Source organism: Macaca fascicularis, chromosome 7, assembly GCF_037993035.2.
Source record: "Macaca fascicularis isolate 582-1 chromosome 7, T2T-MFA8v1.1".
Taxonomy (NCBI): Eukaryota; Metazoa; Chordata; class Mammalia; order Primates; family Cercopithecidae; genus Macaca; species Macaca fascicularis.
The window spans coordinates 46210926-46237733 of record NC_088381.1 but is presented as its reverse complement, the minus strand read 5'-3'; the positions used below and the strand labels follow the sequence as shown (position 1 = coordinate 46237733).

General features: G+C 40.4%; 1 protein-coding gene and 1 pseudogene across 5 annotated transcripts in view; one reads left to right on the top strand and one right to left on the bottom strand.

The window, feature by feature from the left end:
* Positions 1–26767, bottom strand: part of KIF23 (kinesin family member 23) — a 34463-nt gene extending 7696 nt beyond the window's left edge. For 2 of the 5 annotated variants that reach the window (XM_005559918.4, XM_005559921.4), the window contains exons 1-18: positions 26575–26767; positions 24955–25024; positions 23421–23549; positions 19167–19272; positions 18787–18923; positions 18486–18595; positions 17588–17758; positions 15563–15604; positions 14716–14828; positions 14445–14566; positions 11706–11808; positions 5088–5167; positions 4839–4958; positions 4345–4468; positions 3878–4036; positions 2198–2355; positions 534–707; positions 124–303 (exon numbers count right to left, since the gene is read on the bottom strand). In XM_005559918.4, coding sequence (XP_005559975.3) covers positions 124–303; positions 534–707; positions 2198–2355; positions 3878–4036; positions 4345–4468; positions 4839–4958; positions 5088–5167; positions 11706–11808; positions 14445–14566; positions 14716–14828; positions 15563–15604; positions 17588–17758; positions 18486–18595; positions 18787–18923; positions 19167–19272; positions 23421–23549; positions 24955–25024; positions 26575–26585 — 2109 coding nt within the window. In that variant the 5' untranslated portion in view covers positions 26586–26767. The remainder of the gene's footprint in view (positions 1–123; positions 304–533; positions 708–2197; positions 2356–3877; positions 4037–4344; positions 4469–4838; positions 4959–5087; positions 5168–11705; positions 11809–14444; positions 14567–14715; positions 14829–15562; positions 15605–17587; positions 17759–18485; positions 18596–18786; positions 18924–19166; positions 19273–23420; positions 23550–24954; positions 25025–26574) is intronic. The other 3 variants (XM_005559919.4, XM_005559922.4, XM_045395661.2) reach the window with 2 other exon arrangements.
* Positions 5406–6184, top strand: LOC123574448 (oxaloacetate tautomerase FAHD1, mitochondrial-like; annotated as a pseudogene).
* Positions 26768–26808: the final 41 nt, after the last annotated feature.

The following is a 26808-nucleotide window of genomic DNA, read 5'->3' as shown; positions in this document are numbered from 1 at the left end:
TTTTTAAAGAGAAATTTCAGAAATGTAAGTATTATAAAATGTAAAAATTCTCATAGAAATAGTCATCTAATCTGAACAAAATATCTGTAGTACAAAGTTACTACACAATTACAAATAACTTACAGGCACAGGTGATGGAGAAACAGATCTTTGAGTAACTTTTTCTCTATCTCGCTCCCGAGAGGGTCTCTCTGGCTTCTCAGTTTTAGGTTCAGTAACAATAGCCTTCAGTTGTTTCAGTTTTTCATCTTTAACCCAGAGCTTATTCTGCATCTCCAGCTGTTTGGCTGCCACTCTACGCTCCTACAGATTATCAATGGCAATGTATATTATCATTCAATCACAGCAAACGAGTATACCAGATTAGCCAATCACTTTATTTCCTAAAAATGACAGTTCTCCAATTCTTCCTGAGAGTTAACGACCATCACCAAAACCCTACCACAAATACAATAATTCAAAATATTGAACCTAACTACAACGTAAAATAAATCATCCGACTCTGAGGCAAGCACTACCCAAATGACACTCACACATTCTTTCTCCCACTTCATTGTCGTTTCTGTCACCATGCCTTGCAACCTGGCTTCTAATCTGCGTTTGTCAGAAAACTGTCGCTGAAGTTTCTGGTTCTGAGTTTCAAGTTCCTGTTGCAAATTGCGTTTATCTTCTTCATAGATAGTAGTTGTTTTCTCTAAAATCTCAATCTAGGAAGGTAGACCACTATGTTCAGTATTTGGCATATAAACATTTCATGTCACTATAAAATAATCTTCCTTAATTTGCTTATACAAGCATATTTGTGGAAAGAAAAATCATGGAGAAAGCACTTTTTTCTCTAACATTTCATCTGAATTCCCACCCCCATTCTCAGAAATGAAAACACGTTAAACAAGTTCCTCACTCAGAGACATTTATAATTAATTTCATGTGAAAATTACTTTCTTCTAAAATGAATGCCTAAAATTTAGTTTTTAGGCTATTTTCAGAATTAAAAAAAAAAACTATATTGGTTGAGACTAACTTCTCTTATGAATGTGTACCCCCACCAAACCTCTAAATGACCCTCTGTAAATGAGAGAACAAACATATATTACATAGTGCTGCAATGCTTCTCAACAAAATGGTATTCCCTTCTACCCCATAGTAAGAGATTAATCCTGAGTTTATACTTTTACAATCTGATTTGTAAACCAAATACAGATTAAATTAAGCTTTACTGAGTATCTGTTATGTCCAAGGTACTATGCTGGCACTTTTATACCATTTCATTTAATCATTTATCTCATTAAAAACAGCATACTAAGGAAATATTTCTAATAAATCAAAAAGCAAGCTACAACCAAAGCTAAGCTCTAGAAAGCTCCCTTGTTTGGGTCAGAGAATATCCTTTTCAACTGTTAAAACTCTCATAAAATTAAAGAACATATGATTCTTCATTTCACTCACATTTCCTCCTTAGCATGGGATGAGGATTAGTAAATAACCAAATGAGAACTTTTTTTTTTTTTGAGACAGGCTCTTGCTCTGTCATCTAGGCTGGAGTGCAGTCGTGCAATCCCAGCTCACTGCAGCCTCAACCTCCCAGACTCAAGCTATTCTCCCATCTCAATCTTCTGAGTAGCTGGGACTACAGGTGTGCACCACCATGCCTGGCTAATTTTTTTGTAGATATGGGATTTCGCCATGTTGCCCAGTCTGGTCTGGAACTCCTGGGCTCAAGTGATCTGCCTGCCTTGGCCTCTCAATGTGCTGAGACTATAGGCATGAGCCCCTGCACTCAGCCTGAGAAACCTTTTTTTTTCTTGAGACGGAGTCTTGGCTCTTGTCGCCCAGGCTGGAGTGCAATGGCTCAAGCTTGGCTCACTAAAACCTCCACCTCCTGGGTTCAAGCGATTCTCCTGCCTCAACCTTCTGAATAGCTGGGATTACAGGCGCTCGCCACCACAGCCAGCTAATTTTTGTACTTTTTTAGTAGAGACGAGGTTTCGCCATGTTGGCCAGTCTCGTTCTTGAACTCCTGACCTCAGATGATCTGGCCACCTCAGCCTCCCAAAGTGTTGGGATTACAGCTACCGCACCGGACCAAGAACTCTTAATGAGCAGCATTTACAGGCCGTTGGAGCACAATAGCTCCCTCAGAGACCAGTGCTAAAACACCAGCACATAAATCTATCATAATAATGTCAAAACAAACCTTATATTCTAAAGTTTTGTTTTTCTTTTCCAGTCGTTCTATTTCCAATTTCTGTCCTGAGATCATCTTTTCCTTTTCATTTAGTTTCCCTTGCATGTGGTTTTCTTTACTTAAAACAGCATTGTCAAATTCTTGTAACAAAGCTTTAAAAGCATTAGCTGAAACAAAAACATACAGGCCAAGTTTTACACCAGTTCTAAAACAAACAATGATATCAACTTGTTAGCAGACACTAGATAAAATGTAGTTATTCAGCAAATCTCTGTGAGAATCAGTCTATAATGAGAAAACAAGTTTAGAGGGAAATCAGGAGCTTAATTCTCAAATTGACAAGATAGTCACAGAAGCTTTCTATTAAATGCTAAAAAAAATATTCAAGTCTTTCACTGTCACTATAGCATTCTCTTCCCAATCCTTACAGGTACTTTGCTTCACAACAACAAATGCAAAATAGAAATAACACTGTATTTGGGATTAATTAAACCTGAGCTGAAATCCCTGGTACATCACTTACTAGTTATGACTTAGGCAAGTGAATTAATATTTCTGAGCAAATTTCATTTCAGGATGGAAATTTAAATACCACTTTATCTCACAACTTTTTGGTAAAGATTCAAATGAATAATGATAATAAAAATAGTAGAGCCAGGCGTGGTGGCTCATGTCTGTAATCCCAGCACTTTGGGAGGCTGAGGTGGGTGGATCACGAGGTCAGGAGTTTGAGATCAGCCTGACCAACGTGGTGAAACCTCGTCTCTACTAAAAATACAAAAATTAGTTGGGTGCAGTGGCGCGCACCTGTAATCCCAGCTGCTCAGAAGGCTGAGGCAGAATTGCTTGAACCTGGGAGACGGAGGTTGCAGTGAGCCAAGATTGCACCATTGCACTCTAACCTGGGCAACAGAGCAAGACTCAGTCTCAAAAAAAAAAAAAAAAAAGTAGATACATTCATTCACTGAGATACGTTCACTATGTACCAGAGTTTACTGTTCTACAGGATCTTCATACTTTATCTTATTTATCTTTACAACACATCCTAAGGTAGAAACAATTACAATCCCTACTATGTAGACAGGGGAAACTAAAAAATATTTCTTTGTGTCTCCACCACTGTTGGTAAAAAACAAAAGAAAGAACACACGCTCACTTTTTTCTTTTTGACTTCCTTAGAATACAAAAAAGAGCTGTGGAAAAATCCCTTGTCATTCTAATCAAACAATGCCTTGAGTCCTTCAAAGGTACCAAGACACAATTTTCTTTAACTTCCTTAAAGATGCAATCTACCATATAAACTCAGATTCATTGAAAATACATTCAATTTCAGAAGTTACAATTATTGCAAACTGGCCAGGAGTGGTGGCTCATGCCTGTAATCCCAGCACTTTGGGAGGCCGAGGCGGGCAGATCACTTGAGGTCAGGAGTTTGAGACCAGCCTGGCCAATATGGCGAAACCCCGTCTCTACTAATAGTACAAAAATTAGCCAGGCATGGTGGCATGTGCCTGTAGTCTACTCGGGAGGCTGAGGCAGGAGAATCGCTTGAACCCGGGAGGCGGAAGTTGCAGTGAACTGAGATTGTGCCACTGCACTCCAGCCTGGGAGACAGAGTGAAACTGTGTCTCAAAAAAACGAAACAAAAAATTAATTAAATAAAATTATTGTAAATAGTTTTGCCCTTACATTGTTTGTTAAACTCATCAATCATCATTTGTCGTAGGTGATGTCGTTTCTCTAAGGCTTCAATCAGCCTTGGAAGTGTCTGCTCATCGTTGATATCCAAAATTTCACATGATGGCAAAGGTGGAAAACTCTGCAAAACCACGTCAGTAACCAATGGTTCTGTATTGAATTACAGAAAATTACAAAAAGTTACATAGGAGAGAAAGAGCTTATTTAAACAAGTTTAACACTGAATACAGCCCCAGTCCAACTAATCATTGCAATTTCTTGAGCTGATATATGTTTACTTCCCTAAAAATGAGAATCATAGTATGCAAAATAAGCTCATTTAAATTTTGTTCAAATTACTATGTGCTTGGTTCTTCAGAAGGTATGTAAACATTTCTCTTATATGAAATAATGTTTTTGAAAAAAGAGAGAAAGAGACAGACCGATGAGTGGACAAATGATACGACACCAAATCATACCATTTCCAATTGGACCTCGAGGCTGGTTTCTGTATCGCCTTCCAGGCGTTAAACCACATATTGCCTTGTCTACGGGTCTTGCTACTTCAACTTCTTGAGTCACTTCTGCAAATCTCATGACTTGCTAAAATACAAAACAAATGGAGTTTAAAAAAAAATAAGGATATCCAAGTCCCAGAAATGACTACATGAAACAAAGATTGCTTATTTTCATTTATGTGAGACACAGTCTCACTGTCACCAGGCTGGAGTGCAGTGGCATGAACATGACTCACTGCAGCTTCAACCTCCCGGGTAGGCCCAACTGATCACCCCACCTCAGCCTCCCAGTGTGTTGAGATTAGAAGCATGAGCCACCACACCAAGCCTAGTTTACTGCTACAATCAATAGTTCTCTATCAATTTATAAAACATTCAAAATATCATTCGTCTCATCCAAATAACTTTTCCCGAGAAAAACTCAAGACTTTATAGGACAACTACATTAAAATTACCAAGTTTTCTTCATAATCTTCAGCCTTGGGATTCACACACACGATCATCCGCACTTTTCCTTCCCCATCAAAGTAGTTCTTGAACAGATGGGTTAACTTTGAATCCCGATATGGAACCATCTACAAAGACATTCAAATCCAAATGTGTTACACAAAAAAATGCACACAAATGAAACTACACAAAAGATCAGAGCAAAAAAATGCACACAAATGAAACTATACAAAAGATCAGAGAAGGCTGCTGCTTACCTTGTTAGTTCCATACATTTGGTTCTCTCTCAGGACATCCATACATGTTCTTAGCGTCATTAGTGACTGATTAATATTACCTGACAGAAAAATATATATAGACGCTATTTTAGAACAACAATATAGTAGCTAGAGTGTGTTCTGTTTGCCTATAAAATCTCAACTGCAAACAACTATTAGATAGAAATTATAAATAACAAATTTTTATGGCTCAATATAAAGAGATGTCTATGCACGGTCCAGGCTCTCTTTCTATAGCAGTATTTCTGGGAAGGTTAAACAGCCATCCTTCAGGGATTCTATCAACAGGATTTTCCACAAAATGCAACATTACAGTTAATGACTCTAAGGTTTCTTCCAAATCCTAAATTCTCTGAAGGAATATCTTTGATACAGATGTTTAATATCCTCATATTAAAATATATTCTCTAGGCAATTGGCAGGAATCATGGCGACCCCCAGGCCACTGTCCCGATTCTTGGGGTGGGGAAGAATATCATCTGCGTGGGGAGGAACTACGGGGACCACGCCAGGGAGATGACAGCGCGGTGTTGAATGAGCCCATGCTGTTCCTGAAACTGTCCATGGCCTATACACCTGAGGGCTCGCCCATCCGCATGCCCGCGTACAGTCGCCAACTTGCAACACAAGCTGGAGTTGGCTGTGATGATGGGCAAGCATGGCCGCACAGCTATGGACTACATTAGCAGCTATGCCCTGTGCCTGGACATGACTGCCAGGGACGTGCAGGACGAGTGTGAGAAGAAGGGGCTGCTCTGGGCTCTGGCTAAGAGCTTTACGGCCTCCTGCCCAGTCAGCACGTTTGTGCCCAAGGAGAAGGTCCCTGATCCTCCCAACCTGAGGCTGTGACTCAAAGTCAACAGCGAACTCAAGACAGGAGGGTGAGACATCTTCCATGATTTTTTCCATCCCCCTACATCATCAACCATGTTTCTAAGATCATGACCTTGGAAGGAAATATTATCTTGACTGGGACACCAAAGGGAGTTGGACCAGTTAAAGAAAACGATGAGATCCAGGCTGGCATACACGGCGTGGTCAGTATGAGACTTAAGGTGGAAAGGCCAGAATATTGAGTCATTTCTTAAGAAGTTTCAGGGAGATGGGAGCAAGACAAAAGCAAGCAACAGCTAGTAAATGTCACAAATCTTTAATAAGAAACCAACTATTTTTAAAAAATGATTAGATTGCTACAGCTCAACTCAAAGAAGATGGATTCTTCAAGAAAACGTGAACTAGAATGGATGGGCCAGAAATTTAAAAAGCCAAAGTAAAATACTTCTGGTGCTTTGAAAAAAATTTTATCAAACCAAATGTTCTAAAGAGTTTTCTTTCATAAAACTGGATTGGAGAAGACTTTTCAGTGGGTTATCTCTAAGATGATCAGTAGTTCAAGACTTAAAAACTTTAGAGAAAACCGAAAGTTATGTTCCAGATCAGTGTTTCCCAAATTTCCTTGGACTTGGTCATCATCAGGAAGCATTTGTAAAAATAAAAATTTCCAAATTACTGGCCTATTCCAGAGCCACTAAATCAATTTGATGGGATTAATCTCCAGTGAAGCTGTGTTTACAGAGCACTCCAAATGATTCTTATCAGGGAAATGTGGAAAAACACTGCTGTACACAATCTATTAATTTAAATTTGTACTTAAGAAGTGAACAATTAATGAAGATTTCACCTATGTACTTAGGGTGTCTACCCTGACCCATCAATTCTGAGTTCAGGAGATGATTTTGAAATTACTGTGTGCTGCCTTTTATGTGGCTAAAAAATAAAAATAATAAAATAAATAAATAAATAAAATATATTCTCTAAAGCAGCAGGTCCCCAACCTTTCTGGCACCAGGGACCAGTTTCACAGAAGACAATTTTCACACAGATGGGTTGAGGCTTGGGGGATGTGGTTTTGGGATGAAATCATTCCAGCTCAGATAATCAGGTATTAGATTTTCATAGGAAGCATGCAAGAGTCTGAAGCTCTCCCTGCATCTACAGGGGCTCTCCTGCTGTTTCTAACAGTCAAATGTCTTCGGAATCAGCTAACTCTGTCCCCTCTACATCTCAGCAAGGATTTCTTAGGTGGCATACTTGTTACTTCTGACCGCTCTTATTTGGATTTCTGAGCCAAGGCAAGTCTAACAGTCTAATCAAGCATTCACGAATGCAGCTCTCATCTGATTAGACCCCATGAGAATGAGTTGATTATGGAACTTTGATTGAGGTCAGCTAACTCGATTATGCTTTTACCCTTGGCCTCCCAAGGATACAGAGGATCGTTGATACAACTCCCAAAATAGAGAACTCATCTGTACCTCTGTAATATTCCATGATTCATGATTTATGTTCCTTGACCCAAACTCCTAATGTTCTTTCTTCTTCCACTGTGCTCTCAGGAACTCATGTTCTTATTAACAGATTTCCCTGCAACTTCAAATCTCTCACAAAATAATCCATTGATAGCTTTCCCTAGTGGTCAGGGGTTCTTAACTTGAGGTCGACGTTGTCCGGGGGAACATTATGGGGTGTCTGCATACTTAGATGGAAAATAAATTACATTATTTATTTTTACCAAACTCTAACTGGAATTCACTAGTTCCTTCAATCATGAATGCAGGCCAAAAATCACAGCATTAGTAGTACCTGTCATTGGTATCAATACAAACTACAGATATTTTTATAGCACATTACAGTTTGTTGCTCATCAAGATATTTACGTTCATCATTACACTGCATTTATTTAATCAGACCTGCTGCTGTGTCTTTAAGGTATTAATAAAGAAGCACACAAATTTCTGTATGACAAACTTAAGAATACTTTTAAAATACATTTCAATGCAATTGGTTTTCTCTGTAATTCTCTCTGTGCTATACCTTCAGAAATACTATACCAGGAAAGGTCCACAGGCTTCACCCTACATCCATGGCATACAGCCCTGCAACCTAACCGTTTATCTCCTGCTGCAGCCCTGTAGACTTTTGGAATAAAAAAAGCTATTTGGTTTCTAAAGGCTGACATTCTACAAGTATGGTAAACAGAGGGAGAGGCCAGCAACATTTTCCTAGTTCCTCCCTATTGCCTTGAAATGTTCCTCCTACATGCCAGCCCCTGGTTTATTTCGGTATCCATGAGAACAACAATCATTCTCATATGCTGTAGTCACAGGGTCCCAGTGTCCCAACTCCGGTAAATCTTTATCTCTATTCCATTACAGCTGACAGGCCAAACCCTATCCCTCAGAAGTGTACCACCTCTAAGAACCTGGAGCCTCTGCCATATGCCCCAACTACAATATCCTTTTCTGCTCTCACTCCCTAACTCTTGTCATACCTGCACCTTACCCATACTTACACTAACAGTCCTTTCTAGCTTTTCCCCAAAGCATCCAAAACTTCAAGTTTTAACTTTCTTCCCAAGCCAACTCTTGTCCCATCAAAGTTAATCCTTCCTCTTGGATCTAGATTCAGATTTTCCTGCCACTTCTGGGCTCTTGCTCCACCAGTAATCATCACTTTCATGTTTATTAACACCTAGTAGGTAAGCGGCACTGGGTAGACAATGACAGACAGCACACACACAGTCCACTCTCATTAAATTCAAGTGATTCAGACAAATTGTAAGGGTCCTTTGGCCCAGGGTAGGGGCAGCTCTAAAGTCCCCATTTCTCACCGCTGGACCTAAACATCTCTTCAGCATATGAATAAACTCAAGTCTTTACTGTCTTCTAATATACATATATAATGTGTGTGTGTATTTTTCATCGTTGCATAATCCCTCAAATCCCTTTTAGTTATCACCCTTCTCTGTCCTTCCCAAGCTAATAATCAAGGGCCTGTTGTTCCTCAAGCTTCTGCTCTCAGTTTGTTCCTCTCCATTCGCTATGAATTATTTTATCTCACCCAATTGCTTCAATCATTTTTCTATTGGCAAAGCCTAAACCTACAAACCTCAAGTCAAATCTCTCTCCTTCCAAATCCATGTACCTCTGCATCCAATTACAAGGCACTTTCACTTGCATAAATTGAACATTTCAAACACAACTCATTAACTGCCTACACCTGCTCCTAAAACCGCTTCTCCTCAATCAAACACCTCCTTATTCTCCACATCCAGGTGGACCTACTTCCTAAGTAGCTCTCAGTGTTGTCTGAGCTTTGCCTCCAGGTCACACAATTGCTTGCCTGAATTGCTGCAAAAGGCTCCTAACTGCTCTTTCATATATTCAGGCTCACCCCTGGTAAATTATTTCTCTACACTGGCAAAATGATCTTTCTAAAAGACTAATCCTTCTTTAAGGGGAGGCTGTATAACACAGTATAAAGACACAAGCTGTGAAAGTCCAACCAACCTGGCTCCAGCCTTGAGAAATTTAACCTTCCCAAACCCATTTTCTCATCTGTAAAATGGGTATGATACAATCCTACCTATCTATTGTATCTAGATACTACAATACACACTAGACCCTTAATAGTTGGCAGCTAACATTATTCCTTCAAGATAAAATTCAAACTTCTTGGTATGAAAGACAAGGGTCTTCATGACCTTGCCTTGCTTTCCTGCCTCAGTTCTCACAGTTCACCAACCTACATCCTCTACTTCAGCTACTTTGACTCTGCCATATTATCTCAGGACTAAGCAACTGCCTCCTGGGACAGGAATGTTGCCTTTAATCCTATCTTTCTTCATACAGCTCACTCCTACTCAATTTGTCACCTTCCCACTCCCAGATTGGTTTAGGCAGCCCTACCCTGCACTCCCATCATACTCTACTCAAAAAATCTAGTTTATCTACTGATCTCTTCTACTAGGATGGGCTCTCCCCAGCAGGACTGTGTCCTTTGTATCTGTGTTTAATTCCTGGCACACAGTAGGTACTCAATACATGGTTATTAACATAAAACACAACATGCAAGGTGACAGAAAACCCAGTTACACTGATTTGATCACACTGTATACATCTATCAAAATATCACATATACCCAAAAAGTATGTACCACTCTATTAATTTTTTAAAAAACTACAAAAAGGTAACGAGACATAACATGCATAGATTTTAAAAAACACATATATAGATTGGCGAGATATCTATTTAAAGCCTTCAACTGGCTTATGTTCAGAATTTTCCCATCTCTAGAAGCCAATTTTTACCACTAATAAATACTGAAATAACATTTCAAGGACCCAATACTGACCTACAATACTAAAAATAGACTTTTTTTTTTTTAAGACAGCTTCTCTGTTGTCCAGGCTGGAGTATAGTGGTGAGATCAGGGCTCAAGCAGTTCTCCCACATCAGCCTCCAAGTAGCCTGGAATTACAGAGGCACCACACCCAGCTAATTTTTTGTATTTTTTGTAGAGATGGGGTTTCATCATGTTGCCAAAGCTGGTCTTGAACTCCTGGGCTCAAGTGATCCACATGCCTTGGCCTCCCAAATTGCCAGGATTACAGGTGTGAGCCACCGCACCCAGACTAATTGAATACAACTTTCCTCATTCTTAAAGAAATCAGGGTATTGTAATAGATTGATACCAAACCAGTATAACTATAAACTTAGACTCTAAATTATCTAATGGAGGACCATTATGCTTAAACCATCCATTGAGGCCGGTTACAGTGGTTCACTCCTGTAATCCCAAGACTTTGGGGTGGCCAAGGTGAGAGAGCGCCCAGGAATTTGAGACCACCCTGGGCAACATAAGGAGAACCCATCTCTACAAAAAAATTGTTAAAAATTAGACAGGCATGGTGGTGCACACCTGTAGTCCCAGCTACTCAGAAGGCTGAAATGGGAGAATCAATTGAGCCCAGGAGTTTGAGGCTGCAATGAGCCATGATCACATCACTGCATTCCCTCCTGGGTAACAGAGTAAGACCGTCTCAATAAAATAAAAATTTAAAAACAAAACAAAAAACAAAGAACCACCCACTGGCCAGGTGCGGTGGCTCAGGCCTGTAATCCCAGCACTTTGGGAGGCCGAGGCAGGTGGATCATGAGGTCAGGATATCAAGACCATCCTGGCTAACACGGTGAAACCCCATCTCTACTAATCATACAAAAAATTAGGCGTGGTGGCGGGCACCTGTAGTCTCAGCCACTCGAGAGGCTTAGGCAGGAGAACGGAGTGAACCTGGGAGGCGGAGCTTGCAGTGAGCCGAGATCGCGCCACTACACTCCAGCTTGGGCGACAGAGCAAGACTCCATCTCGGGCTGGGCACAGTGGCTCATGCCTGTAATCCCAGCACTTTGGGAAGCCGAGGCGGGCGGATCACGAGGTCAAGAGATCGAGACCATCCTGGCTAACATGGTGAAACCCTGTCTCTACTAAATATACAAAAAATTAGCCGGGCATGGTGACGGGCGCCTGTAGTTCCAGCTACTCAGGAGGCTGAGGCAGGAGGATGGCATGAACCCGGGAGGTGGAGCTTGCAGTGAGCAGAGATTGAGCCACTGCACTCCAGTCTGGGTGACAGAGCGGGACTCTGTCTCAAAAAAAAAAAAAAAAAAAACCCCCACCCATTGATAAGCAGATAATAAACTGGCGTTGCAAGTTTCTGAAAGTTAGAGCAATAAATAAATACTATGCTTTACTCACCAGCTTCACGTAATCTGTTTCCTTCTGCTCTGGTCCGGTTAGTTCTTTCACTTCCAGCAAGATCTACCAAGGACAACTGACTTATAGTGATTTGTTCTTTTTCCTAAAAAGATCACAAAGCCAATCACAAAGCCAATAACTTAAAATGGGTTATAACTGGTTTACAATGTTCTTTAAATAGATTCATATCAACAAGCTAAGTCTTAATGAACATTTGCACAGAACAAAATGCACAGGATAGGCAAAGGGTTCATATTTTAGCGAAGAGTTTGCTAAAAGAGTTTGATAAATATACTCATGACATTAATGATTACTTGTCAACTGGCTGGTCTTCCTTCTGCATCAAACAGTAAGGTCCCTGAGAGCAGGGACTCTGTCTTTTACTACCTTATCACCAGCATGCTGCACAGTGCCTACCACTCAGTAGGAACTCCACAGATACTTGCTGAATAAGAGTCTAGAACAGGATTATCTTAAATTCTTCTATAATCAGATGTTTAATAATCTTATAATAACCTAATTTCATAATGCTATAAATAATTTTTTTGGGGGGGGCAGGGGAGACAGAGTCTTGCTGTGCCTCCAGGCTGGATTGCAGTGGTACCATCTACGCTCACTGCAACCTCCCCCTCCTGGGTTCAAGCGGTTCTCTTGCCTCAGCCTTCCGAGTAACTGGGATTACAGGCATGCGCCACCATGCCCAGCTCATTTTTTTCATATTTTTAGTAGAGACAGGGTTTCACCATGTGGACCAAGCTGGTCTCGAACACCTAACCTCAGTTGATCTGCCTGCCTCAGCCTCCCAAAGTGCTTGGGATTACGGGGGTGAGCCACCATGCCCAGCAGATAATTCTTATAAAAAGAAGTGAAAGCCAAGTGGTACCTAACTGATGCTATAATATTAGATGTGATTCAATGGAAATCAGGTATATATGGAAGGCTGACTTATAATCATTTTTCTTTTTCTTTTTTTTAAGACAGAGTCTTGCTCTGTCACCCAGGCTGGAGTGTAGTGGCGTGATCTTCGCTCACTACAACATCCACCTCCCTGGTTCAAACAATTCTCCTGCCTCAGCCTCCCGAGTAGCTGGGACTACAGGCACGTGCCACCATGCTCAGCTAATTTTTGTATTTTTAGTAGGGACGGGGTTTCACCATGGTGGCTAGGATGGTCTCAATCTCCTGACCTCGTGATCTGCCTGTCTCGGCCTCCCAAAGTGCTGGGATTACAGGCGTGAGCCACCGCACCTGGCCCTTATAACTATTTTCTAGCTAACAATTATTGAGTGTTGACTATAAGCTAAACACTGGACTAAGAACTTTACACGCATTACCTCCTTTAATTCTCACAACCTTATAAGGAGGTTTTATTATAGCTAGTCAGTAAATAAATAGAAATCAGCATTCAAATCCTGGAGGTCTTCAATACCATTCCTGTCACTTATAAACCTTCAGAATGCCACAATTTCATGATACAGTTTGAATAAATTACACTTTCATGCATTACAGTTATTAGATTATGTATACTCAGACTCATATGCTGTTACTAATTGACACAAGCCTTGTAGTGTGGCAGGCCCGGCAGTAAATAGTGATCTGCATATGGGGGACCCTACTGGCCTATCAGCCAAGAGATGAACAACTTGTAACACTGGCCACTTCCTAAACTATACCTACCCTGAAAAATGAATTAATGACATTTTAAAACCATTAACTGAATTTCCACTTACAGAATAAGTCACCAGAAAGAAAACAATCACAGTCTTATTTTATCACTTCTATCAAAGAGATTTTTAAAGATCTGCAAACTTTTTTCACAGCAAAATTCAGGCTCTAAGATTCAATATCCAACTTCCCAAAACTATAATAACGGGGAAAAAAAGTTTTTAATGTCATCACCTACATACAGAGTCATCCCTCGGTATCCTCGAGGGATTAGCTGTAGGCTCTCCTATGGATACTAAATTTCAGATACCCAATTCCATGGATGCTCAAGTCCCGTGTACAAAATGGCGTAGTATTTGCATATAACCTATGTACATCCTCCTATACACTTTTTAAAATTCTATTTTTTAAATTTTTTTTAGACTTACTTTATTTTTTTGCAAAGACAGAGTCTTATTTTGTTGCCCAGGCTTGTCTCAAACTTCTGGCCTCCCAAAGTGCTGGGATTACAGGCATGAGCCACGCATGCACCCAGCCCTCCTGTATACTTTAAATCATACTTAGAGTACTTATAATATCTAATACAATGTAAACACTATGTAACACTTTGTTATACTGTATTGTTTAAGGAATAATGACCAAAAAAGTCTGTACATGGTCAGCACAAATGCAGCATTTTATTTTTGAATATTTTCAATCCGCAGTTGGTTGAATCTATAGATGTAGAACTCACAGATCCAGAGAACCAACTGTGTATTTATTCTAGAGCAATCTTCATTGCAATAAAACCTCCCTAATTTAACTTTTTTTTTTTCGAGAGAGGGTCTCACTCTGTTGCCCAGGCTGGGGTGCAGTGGCACGATCTCAGGTCACTGCACCTCTGCCTCCCAGGTTCAAGTGATCCTCCTGCCTCAGCCACACAAGTAGCTGGGATTACAGGAGTGCATCACCATGCCTGGCTGATTTTTCCAATTTTACTAGAGACTGGCTTTCAGCATGTTGGTGGGATTACTCTAATTCCAAAAATTAAGGATAGAGTTAGAACCAGAAAAACTCCACATACTACAACTTTACCTGTAAGACATTGTCTCCATCTGCATCCAAGGGAGCCTGAACTAATTTAATGTTGAACACGCTATGGGAACGGCTGGACTCACGATTCAAATGGGTATTAGCAATACGTCTCTTTTTCTGGCCTATGACAACAGAGAAATCATTGGTCAAACCTGAACTCAGTCATTTCATTACACATGCTAATAAGTCAAAAAAGATTGCCATTAAATTTAGTAGCAACTCTAGGTAATATTTATCATTCTGTATTTTTCTATTTCTAGATGTTTCTAACCTCTCCAGAAAACTTCAAAAGCCTCCTCAGTAGATTTCACTTCAACTTCTGTACATCCTGCAACATACATGTTATGGTTCTTATCTTCACGAAGTAATTTAGATTGTGGAGGTCTATGGGAAAGAAAAAAAGATTAGTTTCCTAAATTATGAGATGCCAGTACCTTCATTTAAGACTAGGACTAAAATGCCAAGTGACATGACGTTACTCTTCTAATGAAAATTATATATACTTTATAATAAGTATATAATGTATAATACTCCAGAGAAATATTAAACTTAGATAAGATTGTAAAGCTAAATAGTCAAGATTAGTTACATAACAAGATAACAGAAACCAATTTTGTTTTAAAAGCTTTGCTCTAATTTACTCTAAGAAAGCACATGAAATAATACTTACTAAACAATTTAGAGACCAAAGTAGTATTACAGCAACATCACATGCACAGGTTAAGCACCAAAATCTAGTATTTTCCTAATTTTAAAAGACTAGCAGATAGAACCGGTTCTGACCTCCTCTGCAACAGCAGAAAACAAATTCAGAAAGAGTTTGGTATATACCAGGAGTGGCAATCCTTCCAAAGTGGCTTATGAAGTTTTAGTCAGTATGACAAGATGAAGGTGGCTACCTGTTTGCTCTTAGTTTTGTGAATGGTGAGGGTAGAGACATTTACCAGCCACCATCACTGATAGTCAATAGCAGATCTGTCAGGAAGCAAGGAGGGCTTAGAGAAAGCAGCCAGCCCAGTGACAATGGAAAATAATCTACATGCAAACATGCCATGGAATGCCAACCATAGTATAACTGCACCCTTCTCCTTAAGAAAAGAGCCAACACCATCACATACACAAAATCTGTGTTCCTCATGGGTGTGCTGCAACTGTTCCACCTACCAAAGGAATAAGGTAGAAGTTACTGTTTCTACAGCAGCCATCTCTCACCAACATGTTCAGTCCAGACTACGTGACATTCACAATGAGTCATATCTTAAAAACCCTCCACTTGTAACAGTTTTTCATTGTATTAAAAACTACTAAAAGTTAACTAGCTTAAAAAAGCAGGTCTAACACTAACCTAACAAATTAAATCTGAATTCACTGCCAAACAAGCACCCTTGTATGTTCATTCAAGGAGTTACCCAAAAAGGTTACAAAGCACACAAGGTATTTTTGTCAATCTTCTTTTGTATAACTAAATAAAGCCAAGATACGATCCTTTGAAAATAATCTCATTTAGAACAAACAAAAACTTGGCACATGGGCATACATGAAAATGGATATACTCAAGATTAGAGTCAAGACAATTGACACTTTAAAACAAATGGGAAAGTAATTAGTTTGATATCAAAAGTAATTGTCAGGCCGGGCATGGTGGCTCACACTTGTAATCCCAGCACTTTGGGAGGCCAAGGTGGGAGGACTGCTTGAGGCCAGGAGTTTGAGACCACCCTAGGCAACATAGTGAGACCTCTATCACTCCTATCTCTACAAGAAATTAGAAAATTAGCCAGGCATGGTGGCTTGTGCTTGTAGTTCCAGCTACTTAGGAGGCTAAAGTGGGAGGATCACCTGAACCCAGGAGGTTGGCTGCAGTGAGCTGATATGGCAGAGCAAGACCCTGTCTCAAAAAAAAGTAAAAAGTAACTGTCTCACAAGGTCTTAACTCTCACATGTATTGCTCCACAACCTATCCCAAGTATTTTTACTATTACCAACATTCCAAGGGTAAATAAAGTTCTCACTTGAGGAAAGGTTAAATAGAGCAAAAGAGTCTTCCTTGGCATAAACTCCTAGGATTAATAATTTTACATTTAGCTTACTTAGCCATATTGTAATTGTTTTCCCAATCAATGTGATGAAAATTCAAGGACTTTATCAAATGTGACTGTATCAAAAAAATGTGACTGTATCAAAATGTGACTCACTAAGAACCACACTGTATCAAAATGTGACTCACTAAGAACCACAGAAATACCTGTATCAAGTATGGCCTCAACCAGAGTCCACAAATTTTTCATGTAATTAAAAGCGGATATATACTGGTATGTATTCTCAGTCTAATGATTTTCTAAATCCAGCTGTTTCTCCAATAATGTTCCAATAGATATACACACAGTTAAATATAAGACACAAGTCCTTGTATTATTTATGTTCTGAGAGGCCCTAATAAAGACAGCATTGAAGACAAGCCTTTGGCTTAAAAACAAAGCCATCAACTCAGGAACAAGATACTAATATGAAACATAAGATTCTGGGGTCAACTCTGGCACAAATGCAGATTTATCATTTGTGATGCCAAGTGGTAACCAGTCTTACGTCTCAGAAAGGCAAGACCCAAGGAAATCTAGGAGGTAGTATTTCAACTCTGGTGGAATTACAGTGCAGATATCAGTCCATATTAACGAATGATAGAAGGTATGTAATTATTACTTGTACAGATAACAGCTTTAGGCTCCAGTCTACAGAAATCACCAAGACACAGGTGGTTAAAGAGGCTACAAAACTCCCTTTACTGTGTCAGGTTCTTGAAAGGTAGTCCCAGAACACATCAATAGGGACACTTCCTTATATAATTAAGATCCTTTTCAAAACAGCCCAGGGCCCAGAGTTTTCAAAAGTAATCTCTAAGATGAATATTTGGGTCCCTCTTCTCCTTAGATGCTTTAACCCACTAGTTCCCTAATACAGGTACATATCTAGTTAATGATAAACATACTCAAACACCAAACCATGTGATATACAAATTATATCATTTCATTCTGAAAACAAATGCAAGCATTATTCTCATTCATAACTGAAGAAACTAAAGCTCCTTGAGGCAAAGTAACTTCCCCAACATTAACAGCTAAGAAGGGTCTCTCTTCACTACTTACTTGGGTTTTATGGGATCAAACGGCACCTCTTCCAATAGATCATATATGTAATTATTATATATTTCAATATAAGAGACAAATACACCATAGACACTATCTTCATCAACCTCTTCTGCTTTGCAGAATTCTTGTACAGTTATCATATCTGCAAACTCTGGATCTACTTGTCGTCTAAAAAAAAAAAAGTTCAATTGTATACATTGTAAGTCCATTTTAAAAGTAAATGATCCCAGCCGGGCACAGTGGCTCACGGCTGTAATCCCAGCACTTTGGGAGGCCGAGGCAGGCGGATAACCTGAGATCAGGAGTTCGAAACCAGCCTCGCCAACCTGGTGAAACCCCGTCTCTACGAAAAATACAAAAATTAGCCAGGCATGGTGGCGCGTGCCTGTAATCCCAGCTACTAGGGGAGCTGAGGCAGAAGGATCGCTTGAACCTGGAAGGCAGAGGTTGCAGTGAGCCGAGATCATGCCACTGCACTCCACCCTGGGCAACAGAGTGAGACTCCATCTCAAAGAAAAAAAAAAAAGTAAATGATCCCAAGGGGAAACTAACAGATACAATAAATACCTGCAATTACAAGCAGAAATACACAAAGCAACTTTATTCATACTCACAGTTTGCCAGCAGTATCCCCACGTCCTCCCAAACACACAACAAAGGCTTTTATAACCTCTCCCAACCCACAGTGGCATCTTCTTAAAACAGTGATTGAAACAAAATGTGCTCAGAGCCAAAGAGAAAACATCTGAGCAAAGAACTTAGAACATTCCTTAACTTTAATCTCACAAAAGTCAACTCCTCTATTTAATGTTCACCATTCCTCATGTCTGGGCAAACCACAGGAAAGAATCCTGTGCCCCTAAGGCCAGTGCTGCAGACAAATATAATTACTTACTTGCTAGAAGGGGTCTTTGGATTGGGCATAGCTTCTCTTTTCTGACGTTCTAATAAGGCATCAACCTCACACTGTATATCCATACTATTCCTATCATTAGATTTGAAAACCTGAAGTGGGGGCAAAAAAATCATACCACGTTTTGTAGAATTTAACTTAAATAGTAAGAAACATGCTTAAAAACTAAGGAACAGTTAAGGTTTCAAAATGAATCCAGTGCTTTGGTTCTTCTTTACTACTTCTGTATCCATAGGTGTCTTAGTCCAGCAAGATAGTCACAACACAAAAGAATCATACTTACATATCGTTTAGCTTGAAATGACCCTATACTGTTAAAGATCATGTCCAAACAACGAGGAAGCAGCCCTCCTTCCCGTGGAGAACCAGTCATTGTGTGAGTTTTTCCACTTCCCGTCACGCCATATGTAAAAAGAAGACCTATAGTGTAACAAGTCACAATGAGTTGTATCTTAGAAGTTCCCCACTTACAATATTTCTTCACTGCATTAGAAAACACTAACAATTAGCCAGAGGAATCAAAAAAGGTAAGTTTAGCACCACCCTAAAAAATTAAAAATGGATTCAACGCCAAACATAAATCAAATATATAAATATCAAAAAAGTTTTATCAGAAGAGGAGAAAAAGGAAAATCCAACAAAACTCCAAGAGTCATATCATACCATTTTTGCCATGAATGAGGTCATCGACCAAGGGATTAGCCACAACATCAAAGAGTTCCTTCTGGGTGGTGTGAGTGCCAAATACTTGTTTAAATGAATACTGAGTCTGTGGAGAGAGAAAAAAATGCACTAAATGGAATTCCACTATTATCTAGGCTAAAAATACATCTACTTAAACTCAAGGTGTTTATGACATTTAAGATCTAAGCATGCAAAGAAAAAATATAAATGGTCTTTACAGTTGGAACCCTTAGTTTTTTAGTTACTAAAAAGTCATGACATACCTATATTAAACCAATTATAAACTGGTAAATGTTTTCAGTCACAACTACTAAAGACAATGTAGAAAACCTTTTTTTTTTTTTTTGAGATGGAGTTTCGCTCTTGTTGCCCAGGCTGGAGTGCAATGGCACGATCTCGGCTCGCTGCAACCTCCACCTCCTGGGTTCAAGCGATTCCCCTGCCTCAGCCTCCCGAGTAGCTGGAATTACAGGCACGCACCACCACACCTGGCTAATTTTTATATTTTTAGTAGAGACGCGTTTCACCACGTTAGTCAGGCTGGTGTCAAACTCCTGATCTTAGGTGATCCACCTGCCTCAGCCTTCCAAAGTGCTGGGATTATAGGCGTGAGCCACCGCAGCCAGCCAAAAATGTAGGAAAATCTTAAGTCCACTAATACTTCTAATGTAAGGCTGATTTTGTTTTAATTAAGTGACAAAGATCAAAAGGTATTATAATGAGTCACGGTCACAGATTTGTGGAAATCTACAAGCATTATGTCACACATGACTTTACTGTTTCCTGGTTTTTCTTTATAAAGGTGTCATTTCAAATAGCATAGCATGCGCACAGTGGCTCAAACCTATAACCCCAGCACTTTGGAAGGCTGAGGCAGGAAGATCACTTGAGGCCAGGAGTTAAGAGATCAGCCTGGGTAAGCTCATCTAATAAAAAATTTTAAAAGTAAAAACAACAACAACAACAAACCCGCAAAAAACAGTGTGCTGTGGTCACACCATTGTACGCCAGCCTAGGTAACAGAATGAGACCCTGTCTCAAAAAAGAAAAAGAAAACAGACAAATCAAATAAAATGGCATAGTAGCATAATACCACATTTTGATGTACTATACTTTAAAATCAGAATATTATCTCATCTCTGAGTTCTTACATGAAATACATTTTAAATAAATTGTGACCTTTAAGAAAGCAAGAACACTTCAATTATCAAGGCTCTCTAAATACGATTAATAAAATATCCTGTAAAAACAGCTTTAGAGTTCAAAAAGAACAAACAATCTTGGAACTGAAAGGATACACATAGGACAATACTGAGAAGATAGATGACCTCACAGTCCTCATGAATGACTCCCTCCCTTCAAGGTAAAGAAAACTGAGGCCCAAAGGTGAAACTTCTCTGAGCTCATGGAGTTAATTAGTATCAAAGCCATCGTCAGTGCAATGTTTTTGTTTTCTTTCTTTCTTTTTTTTTTTTTTTTTGAGACAGAGTCTTGCTCTGTCACCCAGGTTGGAGCGTAGTGGCGGGATCTCGGCTCACTGCAACCTCTGCCTCCTAGGTTCAAGCCATACTCCTGCCTCAGCCTCCCCGAGCAGCTGGGATTACAGGCGCCTGCCACCACACTGGGTAACTTTTGTATTTTTAGTAGTGATGGGGTTTCGCCACATTGGCCAAGCTGGTCTCCAACTCCTGATCTCAGGTGATCCGCCTGCCTTGGCCTCCCAAAGCACTGGGATTACACGTGTAAGCCATCATGCTGGGCCGCAATGCTCTTTTCATTATATAATGTTGCCTTCTGTCAGAAAGCAGTGATTATTTTTAATCCCCATCAAACCTTTTTATACCTACTTGATACCTTTATTTATACATACTTGAAATTTACTTAAAGAAGTAAAACTCAGTAAATCAGTGTTTAACCATATTATATCCTCAAAGACCTGCTCCTCCATAAAACCCCCCCAGACCATGCATTCTTGCTGAAGCCATATTTACTGTCTGATGAACAGAACATATAAGGTACACATTCCTTGGAAGTTTACATTATAGTAGAAGAAAGACAATAAACAGTTAAATAAATAGATTGTGGTTAAGTAATATAAAGGAGGTACACAGAGTACAGATCAGGGGAGAGGGGCTGTGGGGTGCTGTTTCTGATTGCACAGTCTATATGACCTGAGGTGACATTTAAGCTGAAACCCAAGCATGACCCATGCTAAGGTCCAGAAAAAGTCCGGGTTAAGGCAACAGCTAACAGCCAGGATTCTGCCTTATCCAAGGAACTCAAAGGATTGGATAAATACTAAAAGATGGATGAGGGTGGAGGGTGGAGAGACAGATGGGAGGCGGATGAAGCAGGATTTTGTCTGTTTAAAGATTTTATTCCTTGAAAGGTTTTGAATAGGAAAATGATGAGATTTTATGTTTTAAAAGAACACTGTCTGCTCTGTAGAAATGGATTAGAGAAGATTTCAAGTGGAGGCAGTTGGGCTTTGGCAGTCGTGTCAATGATACCCAAAGCACACTCAGCAAACCAATGCCTGTCTGAGAACTGTTACAAGACTACTTAAATGTTTAGAAAGTTGTTTTTTCTTTGTTTGTTTTTTGAGATGGAGTTTCACTCTTGTTGCCCAGGCTGGAGTGTAATGGTGCGATCTCGGCTCACTGCAACCTCCGCCTCCCGGGTTCAAGTGATTCTTCTGTCTCAGCCTCCCGAGTAGCTGGGATTACAGGCACGCCCCACCACGCCCGGCTAATTTCTTTGTATTTTTAGTAGAGACAGGGTTTCATCATATTGGTTAGGCTGGTCTTGAAGTCCTGACCTCAGGTGATTCACAAGCCTTGGCCTCCCAAAGTGCTGGAATTACAGACATGAGTCACTGCGCCCGGCCAAATGTTTAGAAAGTTTTACAGGCATTTGACACTGCCCAATTATCAGTATTTCAGCCCGTATTCAATAGGCTCATCTCTATGAAGAGATTATGAACTAGTTCCCTGTTGTCTAACTCACACGGGCACAGTGTACAAAAGTCCCAGCTGTGATGCGTTAAAAATAAAAAAGCTACTCCTTCATTACAGTAGCACTGGTCTCAGTGGTTAATAATGGGGCTCAGACTAGGGTGGTGGCAGTGGAGATGGAAATGAAAGGACAGTTTCAAGACACATGTTGGAATATAACTGATAGGAGCTATTAATGAACTAGTTATGAGGAGGGGCAAGTAAACAGTAGGTACCAGGTTTCTGGCTTGAGCAACTGGACAGATGACAGTGCCATTCTTTGAGAAGAAAACAAGGGAGGAAGTATTTATAAAGGGAATAAGAAAAATCAAGAACTCTTTTTTGGGCATGTAAAATTTGAGATGCACATGTGACATCCAAGCAGAGATATCAAGTAAGTGGCTGAATGTTTAGAGCCAGAGAAAAGGTTTCGGCTGGAGATACAGGGAGAGCTGGAGCGGGAAACAGGGGAGTGCTGCTGACAAACAGGTTATAATGAGGATGAAGAGGTATACATCAAATTTAGCAGCAAAGAGGCCACTGGTATTCTTCTGAAGAGCAATTTCACAGGAATAGTAGGCACAAAAGAGTGAGTGATAGCTAGAAGTAGAAATGGTAGCCTGCCTGAATTAATCCTACTGCATTCCCACGGTCCCCTCATCTTTAGCACACCTAACTTTCTGTCTTATTTATATGAGAATTATTTGTTTACCATATGTCTTAAGTTATAGACTTTCTAAAGGCAAGGAGTATATCATGCTCATTTTTTTAAAATCTCCTTCCCGCCTCCAGCTATTAGCTTAGCACATTTGCTAAATGGTATTTTTGAGTTGGTTCAAAATTTTACTAAAAATAAAAACACTGCCTAGGAGATTGATGCAAGCATACAATGCCTATTATTAAATGTTACTTTAATTTCCACACATGAAGTTGTATATATAAAACTGCCTAGTACAATCATGTATCATTCCACATTAAATCATCCCTAACACATGCTCTAAAAACCAATAATACTCAGGGTAAGAAATTATCTGCTAAAAGCAATCCTCTAACTCCAGCATATCAAAGATATGTCTGTGCATCGCAGAAGTCAAAAACACTTTAGATACAGTGGTTATAATGAAGTAAATAAGTCTTTCGAAAACGTGGGCTCACAAATGAACTTTGTTACATTTAAAACTGTAAGTCATTCAGGAAACAACATATTGAGAAAAAACAACTTGGTTCAAATCAGAATTACCTCCTTATAGTCTCCATTTCGGTTGAGTCTATAGCCCTCAGGAGTATGAAGCTGAACAGTTGTGTTATTGATCACTTCTATGCAACACTCTTGATCAGGAAAGCCCAGTGGGCGCACCCTACAGTATACCTGAAGAAATAAGAAGGTGCTTAAATAACAAAGTTTGATCTTTTGCCTGACTTTTCACTTAAGCTTCTCATTCATTCCTTCATTCATTCAACAAACATTTGTGGTCTCTCAGTTTTAGAGCTCTGTATCTCCAAGAGCTATGAAAATTAAAATCTGCTACTTGAGATTGACAAATACAAACATATATTAGATACGAGAAAACTTTAAATACACACAAAATTAAAATAAATTTTGATAATAAAAATCAAATTGCAGTGTATTTACTACTATATTGTACACAAATAATAGTTATACTAATATCTCTAAAAGTCAACATGTCACACAGTGAGATTTTTAAAACTGTTAGAATTTCTTGGAAATCGATGTCAATTTAAAAACTTGTCAGCTTAACCCGACATTTAATATACAAAGACATTTTTATTTATTTATTTATTTATTTATTTAGAGACAGAGTTTCATCACCCAGGCTGCAGTGCAATGGTGTGATCTTGGCTCGACGCAACCTCCTGGGTTCAAGTGATTCTCCTGCCTTGGCCTCCTGAGTAGCTGGACTATAGGCGTGTGCCACCATGCCCGGCTAATTTTTTTGTGTTTTTAGTAGAGATGGGGTTTCACCATGCTGGCCAGGCTGGTCTCAAACTCCTGACCTCAGGTGATCCACCCGCCTCAGCCTCCCAAAGTGCTGGGATTACAGGCGTGAGCCACCACACCCGGCCTACAGAGACATTTTTGAAAGCAGGGGAGGGGGCTTGAGGAAAACTCATTCAGGTGTGTGCAAAGCACCTGGTTCCCCTAAGTCAGAGCCAGCGACCCACTCCAGTGGCAGCGAGGGGTAGATTTCAAATACCTCAGAGCAAAGAACACTTTTTGTTTGCCATTTGCTGTTTTGTTTCAGAATTCTTATTCCTTTTGCCTGCTTCATTTTTCTTTCATAATTTAACATTTGCTTTTAAAAGCAAGTTCCCAAGCCAGAAACTAGTGAAGTACTTGAATTAGGAGTAGATATTAGACTGAATTAAACTCGGTCCCAAGAAGTTTGGAACTCTCCTTCACGCCGTCAGTTACTGTATGGCATGAACTGGGTTCATATGAACTCACTTCATATTCTCTGGGATGAATATGAACCCAGTTGGAGATTTTTAATTATCTAACTCGCCAAATTATAATTACAGAAGGTATGCAGTTGACAACCAAAGACTTCATTTTACTGGACTAATTAATCTTACAGAGAAAATTTCACAGCTAGAACTAGTTTTACAGAATTTAGTACATCCATTTAACTAATTGTTCTTTGATTATATTTCTACGTCTTCTTCCTTCCCTTCCAAGCACACACATAAGACAGAAAGGATTGAAGAGATAAGTTTCTTAAACACACACACATAAATTCACAGGGAGACCTTACCCCAACTGGGTCTTTAAGGTTCGTTTGGGACCCTTTTTTCACGATAGGCTTCCGGGGTGTCTTAGCTCTCCTGGTCATAGATTCAAAAAATAACAATAACTTTTTTTTCAGTTCAACACTAATACAAAAGCCTCACCTAAAACTTACACAATCTTTCTAGGTTATCTGTAAATTATCCCTTAGCAGTTCCAAAACACTGCATCCCAAATAACATGAATAATAATCATAGTAGCAGAGTGTTTATGGCATGCGTAATCCAAAAGTAATTAAAATTTGCTTTAGAACACATTTTTGGTACCAAATGTACCTACTTATTCTCTGATTAGTTCTATACTTAAAATAGCTTGCATATTTTCTTGAGCAACAATTTAACAGAGGCACTACAAATTTGAAAAATCTACAAATAACTGCCCACACTTTACAGACTGACAACCGATTAACTTCAATACACTATAAAAATGCACACGGAGGAATCCATTCTTTCGACAAGATTTATGCCTGTACTTTCAAGGAACAACCAGTCATTGAATGCTCAAAACGATTACTCTTTGTCTCCAAAAAAATCCGGTCCCAAACTGCCAATTTCTTGGTTTCTTAAGTAGGGGCAATCAAAAAGTTATTTTGATTGATTTCACCGTTTCTCTAGCATCTCATCTTTTTCCCTTCACATTTACCTATAGGCTAGATATACATTTAACATATTAAAATTAAGTGAGACTATTGGCTTTGACTGTAATTTAAAAATATTTTTCAAAACATATTCTCAGATGAAACACAAGCAGATTCGTGTTGTTCAGTGCAAACACACTGTGGTGGGCTTAACTTAAACTCAACGTATATTTCTTATATATAAATTTTTTTCATCTAAAGATTTTGACTTCGGCCTCTTAATAAACAAGTGGCCTTTTGCAAACCACTCCCTAAATGGTAATAAAGCCAATCCTCTCCTTTGCACGACAAATACTTCTTTACCCAGGAACGATGCTGCGCCGAAAATATTGGCTTTGGAATGTGGGCGGGGGTTCTCTGCGGCCACAAAATACAGCAGAAGTAACTGGCCTGTGTTAAGCGGATGGGCTCGGCCTCAAGGACAGGGTGCTGGGCTAAAAAAAAGCTCGCGGCGATCACCGGTGCCAGGGCTCTCCAGAAACGGAGCCCACCTAACCATTGCCCAGCACACTCGCTCGGCTCCACACGCGAGACCACCCCCGATCCGCACTCAGTCGGCCAACTGCGCTCTGGAGGCGGCGGCGGCAGCCAGCGAGGGAGAAGGGGAACTTGAGAAGGGGAAGGCTGTCCCGGGGACCCGAGGAGGATAGCCCCGCTATCGGGAACCGGGTGCCGCATAAAACACCCCCGGCTTCAAGCCGACGCTTCCTGGCCTCTGGAGGCCCAGTCGGGGCGGCTGGGGGCGACGCGGCAGGGGGCTCCGCGCCCAGGCTCCCGCGGAGCGGCCACACGTGGAGGTTCCCACTTTGGGGTCGCGGCCGCAGCAGCACCGAGCGGGACGCCGTCCGCGCTGCCCGCATCCGGCCGCGGCCTGCGTGGAGACGCTTGCCCAAGCCCCGCGGCCCCGGCCCCCGTCCGCCCTCCCTCCCTGCTCGGTGGCCTAGTACTCACGCTGACTTCATGGCAACAGGCTCCACGCTGCCCAAACGCGCGCGCGGAACGGCGGGCTGGCGAAGACTGCCGGACGTTAGGACCGGCAGCAGGAACTGGGACTCCGCGGCTAAAGTGCGGTGCTCGGAGAAGTCGGCGGCGACGCTAAGAGCCCAGGTGAGCTCCCGCCTGGCGCATTTCAAACGGGCCAATCAGCGCCCGTCCGCAGGGAGCGGCAGGACCTCCGCGGAAGTG